Genomic DNA, 9032 nt, shown 5'->3' with positions numbered 1-9032 from the left:
ATCAATGTTTGATACATGAAACTAACCACATGAACTTAACATTTTAGTAGCCCCATAAAATGCAAGTAATTAATATATACATTTATCACGTTCCCAATACATAAATTTAGAAAAGAAAGATGTTTCAAATAAAGCATGAAGACTTAATCAGCGCCATGGTTTACCGTACAGTACAGCAATGTACAAATAATACTTACAGGTTAAGTTTTGCAACTAACAACATGCACAAAGTAAAATCAAATTTCACCTGAAATTCTGAAGTTACTGCGATCACTTGTGCACAACCCACTTTAACAAACTAAAGTGAAATCAACTCTTCAACATAAAAGTCATCACCCTGGCTATCAGTGGTAGTCATTCATTACCACATTGGGTGGTGCTACCAAAAAGCAGGACACAAACCATACTGTTGTGCCACCTCATTTTATTTAAAAAATACCTGCATTGCTATCACACATACTTTGATACTGTGGCTTGTAGATGAGACATGTACTATTGAGTGTGAAGTTAATTGGTTGGGAATGCTGAGTGACCGATTCTAAACAATTGTTTTCTTTATTAATAACATTATATTTTCCTCATTGAGGCATTAAATGTTTTTTCTTTCTGAGAGTTCACACTTACTTTAACTACTGGGTTTAATCCAGCCACTGGATTCTTAAACTTTAATGCGATGAACAAATGTGTCTTATCAGTTCAAGTCTTTAATGATACTGCACTTCATGTGAACAGCTGACTGATTAAAGATAGTTTACATCATTAATAATGCTAGACACAGTGCTTCTTTTGTCAGCAAAATAAATGTAACTGATATCATGAATGTTAGTGTTTCATTAACATTCATGATATTGATACACAAGTGCGGGATTAGTTCATAACAAAAACATTTAAAAAAGCTCTCTTACGAGATGGAAAAAGGTGAAGTAATACCTTATGGTCAACAGATAGGCACCAAGTACAGTGCATGGACACACACACACACAAACCTCTTCTGAAGTTTTTCCATCTTCTACCGCTTTATCTTTCACATAGAGACAAACAACCATTCACTCTCACACTCAAGCCTACAGTCAATTTCGAGTGTCCAATTAACCCAATCCCTAAATCTGCATGTTTTTGGACTGTGGGAGTAAACCAGAGAACCCAGAGAAAATCCCCACACAGACAGGGAGAACATGCAAACTCCATGCTGCTGAAGTTTTTCTTTGATTGAAATGTGTATTATTATTATCATAAATTGAGGAGTACTGCTGCACATTCCTTTTTAAGTCAGATAATAGGATTCACTTATAACGGCACTGCCATGCTGATAATCATAGATACATTACACTGGGATCAATGATTGTGACAATAGTGAAACTAAAATGTGAACAGGAAGTGATTATAAACTACATCCCATTAAAAAGACGATTCATATTTCAAAACCTCACCGTTTGGTTTCAAATTAGAAAAGTGATCAATGCTAACAAAACATCTTACCACTTCACAATCTGATAGACACATATAACATTAGCAGGTGGTGAAGTCAGCACTAAGGCACCATTATAGTTTTGAAAATATGACTCGCAATTGTAGCTCGATCAACATCATATCACATTTAACTATTGTTAACAAAGCATTTGTAAAATAGTCAAGTGGTTATATTTCCAATTAACATACACTATATATTTACAAGGGAATAATTAAATACATACAAAAATAACTTAACAAAAATATCTAAATCTAAAATAATATACAACATCTGAGTGGTGTTCATCGTCAACTTCCTGAGAGCACTCTTTCACAAAAATATTGGACCAAATGTTTTCAACTGGAGCTGCAAGAAAAAAGAAAATAAAAGAGACAAATCAATAAAAGAAAAAACAGTTTCAAGAATATATGGACAGAAACCAATTGTTTTGTCTGGTTACCTGTCAGCAGTGTCCTGGTCATCCTTGGCTCCGCTGTCTGCTTTGGATGCAGATGCTCGCAGTTTACTGTGATCTGAAAAGAAAGAAGAGGATGTTGAAGCAACTTGACATCTGTTAAAACAAAAATAAAATTAAAACTATGTGAATATGGGCAAACGGTAAAACAGCTTAAGCTCCTGCACCTTGAATCCAGCGGATCTGCGTTGCTGGGCCGTAGCCTTGTTCGTTCTTGGCAGCGATGCGGAACACAACAGCTGGTCGGTTGGAGGCGGAGCAATCTATGTGGGCATTGTCCAGGTGGGTGGAGTTAACCGTGCAGGACGTCTTGATGCCTCTGTAAATCCTGATGAAGGCCATCTGACTCTGACGCTCTGAAGTGCTGGAACGGCTTTTCCTCACTGCCATATACATGGAATACTCCAGGATACGGCCTGAAGAAGAGGCCGGAGACTCCCATGTGATGTGAACCGAATCACTGACCTGCAGAGAAAAGTTAGTTGTTAGGAGGACAAAGCTGAACTTAAAGGCCCCTTTGTGCGATTAACTGCGATTGTGTAAATGACTGAATGTCCTTGGGATATCACCTTGGCAATCTTGACAGCAGAGGGCGCTCCAGGGAAACCAGGTTGGCAGGTCTTGAACTCACTGATGGGGCTGAAGACCCCCTGGCCAAAGCAGTTGATGCCTGCAACCCGGAACCTGTAGGTCTGACCCGGATTAAGTTGCTGTTTCTCCCTGCCCTGGTAGTCCTGAGGTCCTGGTAGCTTCCTCTTGTGAAAGGGCTGATGGAAAAAGAAAAGAGAATAAGCAATAGATATTGTCAAATACAGATCAAATGAATTGAAGTAATGTATGGCTTTTACCTCTTTAGGATTCTGCAGTCGGTTGCTGACAGGTGAAGTTACCTGGTCACTGTCAGCAGGGAGAAAGTAGTGACCGACCTCAGAGAAGAGTGTTTTAAACACGCCAACATCAAACCACACTGCTTCATCTGGACTGTCAGTAGAGACAGGTTTGTCTGTGAAGAATGTTTAAAAACCGCATTTATCTTTACTTTGAATAAGAAACTTCAGTTTAATACTGCTAGCATATATGATTATGCATCATCATTACCTGACTGGTGCCGAGTTGAACTGCTGACCTCTGGTACTGATGTCTCCTGACCAGCAGCTACAACAAACACAATGACAAAGTTAAAACACAGATAAGGTAATTGAAGACTAAACAAAGTTTGGAGCTAAAAGTGTCCTGTGCCACATGTGTGAAACACAATAAGAAAAGAGCAGTGTTACTTCTAATGAACCTGCTCTCCCTTTGACTGTCCCTCTGAATCGATCACTCAAACAGCATTTAAGGGTAAACTCACTGAAAACAAAACTTACAGCTGATTTTTGAGTCTGACACTTCAGAGTCTCTCCGAGCAGCACACCTTCCTCCTGTTGTTTCTGTGGAGCCACTGGATGATTTTACTTTTGTTTCCTGCTGTTTCAGGGTGTCCTGTAATTTGAGAAAATTAAAGCAAAAGATCTTTAACTAGGAGACACTGTGAGGCAAAGTCAGAAGAACAGTGCATATTTGGAACTGGAGAACATACTGTATATATATTTTGAAGTTTTCCTTCCTTTTGTGAGCATACAAATAGAGTGACGAAAGTCAAAGTCAGTGGGTTTATGTACAGATGTGAGATGTGTGGTAGTCAGTCTGTTAGTATATCGGAGCAGGAATGTATGAACATGCAATAGTTCATAGCAGAGTTTAACAGACATATTTACCCGAGTAGAAGTTAATAAACTTGTCTCTTCTCTGTTAGTGGTTCCTTCATTTTCAGCTTGAGAAGACTGGACACCTAAAAAAATACAGAGTGAAAAACAATTGTACACCAGTTTTACAAACTGAAAAACATGTCATCTATGTGTTTTCATTACTTCTCTCAGCCTCTCTTACCAAGAAGATCTTTATTCACCACTTGTCCACCTGTTTGCTTGATTTCATCTGGTTTGGCAGGTGAGTTGCTGGTTGCAGTTTTAGGACACACAGGTTGGATCTGAAGGATGTAGCAGTCAGCTGCAGCCAGGGGGCGCCACGCTACGTGAAGCATGCTGACTGTGGATTTAATGAGTAATACTGCCTCTGGGGTTGCTGGTTGATCTGAGGACAGAGTACAACATACAGTACAGTGACGCTGTGGTAGTTTCTGTAAAAAAAAAATCAAGGCTCCTCCCAAGTCTCCTACAGAGACGAGGAAAGACTCCCTATTCTGGGAACTCATAAATAAAACAGGCTAGCAAGTGTGAGTCATTATGTCATTGAGAAGATTCAGCAAAGCATGCATCAGTGAAGGAAAATTATACAACGTTTACCCACTGCTTTTACAGCTGCAATCACTTAATTTTAACTGGACAACTATGGTGTAAATGTATGGTAAAAATCCAAAATCAATAACAAACAATATGCAAACGTACTTTGAACGTGACAAAGACAACATTTATTTTGTTGTTTATGTATTGATTTCATACGGCAATATCATACACGAAAATGTCAATTCTCAATTATCTTGGTTTTCTGAGGGAGTTCAAAGATTATATTGAAACTCTATTAAATTGTTTTCAATAAATTTAAAAAGGAATGTGCCTACTTATGCTGTGCTGCTATGAATTAAGGCAAATTATGTGGGATGGTCTCAGTCCAGAATCTGAGGCAAAACATTCAAGCAGTCCTTTAGCAGGTATTGATGACATTGTATTTAAGAAAGGAGGCCATTTGAGCATCCTTCCCTGACTTTGAGAAGCACTATATTATTTTCTTTTTGTATATGTTTTTTAGAACAACCCCTAGAACAAGTCCCTACCTGTCTCCAGGTACCACAGATCCTTGCAGCAGACCTGGTAGTTCCAGCTCTTGCGATATCCATCACGACCACTCCAAATGTAAAGCCTTGATCCGACGGTGGCAGCACAGTGGCCGGCTCTGGATTTGGGCCCACATGCATAAGGATCGTCACTCTGGGGTCCCTGACTCTGGAGCTGGGACTCAATGTCATCCTGCTCTTCTGGGCCCAAGTTCTGCCACCTCATAGTTTCTGTAGTAAGAGTGAAGTCGTTGACAGCCAATTGGCCAATTAAAAATAATAATAATAATAATAATAATGACGTGCATTTTAATTATAATTAAATCAAAATTGCTAAAATAATTTCATATTTATGGTGTATACTATCTGTAAAAATAGCCCAAAAATAATAATAATAAAAAAATCACTCACAACCAACAAATGAATTAGTGCTTACCCAAGTTGAGCAAATTTAAAGAATTAGTGCAAATCCACTTGGTCCCTGAAGCATTGTGATTGTCTGATTCTGGAACAGGAATCCAGCCTCCAAAAACATACATCCTGCAGACAGAGAGAGACACTGTTTTGTGTCATGGGGAAAAAAAAATCAAAGAAATATACAGTGGTGGCAAAAACAAAGAATCAATACTTGTTTCCAATAACATTGGCAGAGTGAAGGCTTCTGGGAAGTGGTATGCAGCCTTTTGTTTCAGGAATTGACCACACCATTGTGTCTGAAAGAGAGACAGATGAAGATCAGGGGCCTCATTTATAAAACTGTGTGTAGGTATGCCTGAAAAGTTGGCATACATACAAAATGCAGAACATGCTTACACACATAAAAACTGTTTATTTGTTTTTTTGTTGAGTTGTGGAGTGGCTCAGTGGTTAAGACCCTGCCTTGTGTACCAAAGACATCATGGTCGCAAGTTCGATTCCACCCCTGGCTAATTGTACTTGATTCCATTGTAAGTCGCTTTGGATAAAAGCGTCTGCTAAATGACATGTAATGTAATGTAATGTAATATTTGTAAAACCATGCGCCCACACGTCCCACACCAGTAGCCCTTCCTAAATCACAATCTACAGTGCCTCACAGTGATCCAACAGGACAGCACATGGAAGTCGGAACCAGCTCACAATCCATTCATCATCAATATTAATAACATAGTACACATAGTATAGAATAGCGCATTATCTAATCACTGTTAGAACACTCTTCACAATAAAAAACCTCTTAAAACGCAGTAAAGAAATTAAACTGAAAACATGAAAATATCACGAGAAGCACAAGAAAAGATATTTATGGAAAATTGACTCGCTTCTCAGTTGAAGCACATGAATTTAGATCCGTGCAAACGTAATCTGTTCTCTTGTTTACTTTATTATCCCTGAGAATGTGTCTGATATCAAAAGTATTTAATAATTACATTAATTAAACATGTTATTTAGTAATAAGAGACAGCTTGTATTAATTTCATTTTTTTTTTGATGTGGGCGTGTGTGTTTGGAGGCACATATTTCCGAATGTATCAGCCAAACAGATATTTATTTATTTAAAAATACACCTCATCCCTGTGAGCAAACAAAATCCCCAGGTCATTTAAGTATTTCAAACAGATATTATCCACAGCCATAAAGAGGTGGTTAAATAAGCCAAGCACAACCTGAAAGGTCAGTGTAAATCAAAAAAGTATCCTACCAAGATCAAGCTGCCAGAGGTCGTTCAACCGGGATCCTTGCATTCCTCCAAAAATATAGAGCTTTGAAGAATTAAGCCCAGTGTAGGCCACTGAGCTGTGAGACTCCCGTGCTGAAGGACCGCTACCTTTTGTATCTGGGATGGTCCAGCCTCTTGCACCTGATGCTGACTGAAGCTCCAGCTCATAAAAGTCACCCAGATACCTAAGATGGTAAAAATGTTACTCTTATTTAGGTCATTGGAAGCCTGTTTTGCATTTAGCAGTAATGGTTGACATGTACACATTACCTTGGTACGTTGCCATTGGGGTCTTCACTGTCATTGGCCAGTCCTCCAAACAGGTAACATTTATTACCCACAAGAGTGAAGCTGTGTCCAATTCTAGGGCAGGGAGGGGAACCATTCCTGGGTGCTCTGGGCTTCAGTTTTTTCCACAGCCAGCGACTAGCCTGGGTTACAATGGACAAAAGACGTGATTTAAAATGTTCTAAATCACAACACCAGGGTTACAATCACTATTCAGTAAATATGACGGCATTACCTGAAGTTCATAGACACTGTTAGTGTATTTGCCATATTCCACCATGCCACCAAACACCAGTATTCGTGTGCCTTCGCAAACAAAGCCATGGGCAGCACAGCCAGGTGGGATGTCCCCCCTCACAGCAGGCAGAAACCACTGCTTTGACACTGGAAGAATATGTATGATTGTGGTCGTATAATAAACACAGTATAACATCCTAGCTTATCCTGCCTGTTAAACAAGTGGTACAAATACACCTTATTGTGCAGTAGCAACATAAGCTTTATAGGCAGGAAATGCCTGCACATCAGTTACTGATGATGGTTCAAGCACAAGCCCTTCACCAGAGCCTTCTGTGGCTGACAACATCACCTACAACTGCAGTGCAGAAACAAAAATCCTCGTGTTACAGCAGTGTCACACACATAGCAAACAGTACAAATATAAGATATAGAAGTTAAGCTTTTTTCATACTTATTACTTGTTTAATATTCAAACATTTTAATATAAATATGATATACAAGATATACTTCACTGCTATACAAAGAATAGGAATAAAGTATTATTATATTATATTATATTATTATAAAGTATGGTTAATTAGTCACAGTGGTTGAATTATGTTCAGTTGTTCTTAGTTATAGCAAGATGGGCCAAAATATGACACGATGGGATCTTCTTTATCTTTTACCTCTCAACATAGCAAATAACATGGGTAGTGATTAACTGAAGCTAGCTAGTGAGATTCAGAAACGCCAAAAACTCACCTTAGTAGCTCGTAACTAACCCATATTACATTATAGCATTATATTATAGCTAAAGCTCCCAGGGACGGCAGTAAAGAGTAAAAGCTCGTATCAGAGAGCTTGTTAGCGTGGTTAGTTTCCCAGTCATTTGCATGCTAAAAACATTAGCCGCTAACTGAGCTAGCTAGCTAGAGTTCAGCTAGCGTTAGCTTACCAGTGTTGTAGACATGGAGGTCCTCTGCTATCCCCTCGTTTCCACCACCAAACACTATAATGAGCTCTCGTATCGCTGCGGCTCGGTGTCCGTGTCTGGACCGCGGTATCACTCCCGCCACAGAGTGCACTTTCCGCCACTGCGGCTCTTCTGCATCGGTGTTCATTTTCCCGTTGCAGGAGCCCAAGTTTGGCGCTGTAGGTGTTTCAAAGACGTGGGCGGGGCCAAGTTGGCCAACAGAGATTCAGTGATAGAGAGAGACATCTCACTCTGCCTTCTTTACCAGGTGTCGAAATGTAAAGGAATGTTCTCTATAAGAAACAGAGGCTATGTTGTTCCTAAATAAATGAAACATTACATGTCATTTAGTAGACGCTTTTATCCAAAGCGACTTACAAGGGAATGAAGCACAACCTGCCAGGGGTCGAGTTGAACTTGCGACCATGAAGTCTTTTGCACACAGGGTACCAGTCTTAACCACTGAGCTACCCAACCCTTCTATACATACAAACACTCTATACACAACTACTTTACTTTGAATGTCTTGTGACTAATCATAAACTTGCAGTTGCTTATTGTCAAAAAAAGGTTCTTGTCACGATACTTCTGTTACTGGTCACTGCCGTTGAGACTGTGACGGTTCCCATATAACGTATCTAATAATAACTGATCACAAATAACCACTGTTGATCATTGTCACATGTGCTTGTCAACGAGCACCAATACTTAACTGTGCTACACAGAAGACAATTAATACAAATATTTTATTAATCAGATTAAAACATTTCGTAAATTACTGAGATGTCCAAACTTTACTCTATGAGTGTATTTGTGTGCGCGCGCGTGCGTGCAGGAACCTCTCCTGCTGAGCAGTAAGACAATGACGTCATTGTCAATAAGTGTGTGTTTGTTACCTCTTCAGGACCTTTTCTGTCATAAACACTGACTTTGTCAGGACCAATAGTCCTCTTCAAGACCAAAACTGGTCCTAATGAGGTAGACCCTCATTTCAGAGTAACTGGTTAACTTTAAGGGGTAATATTTTATGGGCGGTTATGGTAAAGGTAACGCTTTGTTTACGAATGAACGTCAAATGAATGAACGTCAATG

General features: G+C 39.3%; 1 protein-coding gene across 2 annotated transcripts; it reads right to left on the bottom strand.

The window, feature by feature from the left end:
- Positions 1-686: 686 nt before the first annotated feature.
- Positions 687-8137, bottom strand: hcfc2 (host cell factor C2). Of its 2 annotated transcripts, XM_044021272.1 has the most exons (17): positions 7923-8137; positions 6981-7129; positions 6728-6888; positions 6440-6642; positions 5387-5471; positions 5195-5298; positions 4759-4989; positions 3855-4058; positions 3683-3756; positions 3505-3531; positions 3293-3407; positions 3024-3080; positions 2774-2928; positions 2495-2692; positions 2093-2390; positions 1911-1983; positions 687-1816 (listed from the first exon to the last, which is right to left on the bottom strand). In XM_044021272.1, exons 1-17 carry the CDS (start codon positions 8086-8088, stop codon positions 1807-1809), a joined length of 2310 nt encoding a protein of 769 aa, XP_043877207.1. In that variant the 5' UTR covers positions 8089-8137; the 3' UTR covers positions 687-1806. The 2 variants fall into 2 exon arrangements, with proteins under 2 accessions (XP_043877207.1, XP_043877208.1); XM_044021273.1 differs by lacking the exon at positions 3505-3531.
- Positions 8138-9032: the final 895 nt, after the last annotated feature.

Source organism: Solea senegalensis, linkage group LG3 (assembly GCF_019176455.1).
Source record: "Solea senegalensis isolate Sse05_10M linkage group LG3, IFAPA_SoseM_1, whole genome shotgun sequence".
Classification (NCBI taxonomy): Eukaryota; Metazoa; Chordata; class Actinopteri; order Pleuronectiformes; family Soleidae; genus Solea; species Solea senegalensis.
Note: the sequence above shows the minus strand (reverse complement) of the source record. Positions and strands in the feature narration are given on the sequence as shown.

Coding starts and splice junctions, on each gene's coding strand:
- hcfc2 (XM_044021272.1), bottom strand. CDS start 8,088: ATGAACACCGATGCAGAAGAGCCGCAGTGGCGGAAAGTGCACTCTGTG. Junction 5,472..6,439: donor CCTCTGGCAGCTTGATCTTG/GTAGGATACTTT, acceptor TCTCTCTTTCAG/ACACAATGGTGTGGTCAATT. Junction 3,532..3,682: donor GTTTATTAACTTCTACTCGG/GTAAATATGTCT, acceptor TGCTCACAAAAG/GAAGGAAAACTTCAAAATAT.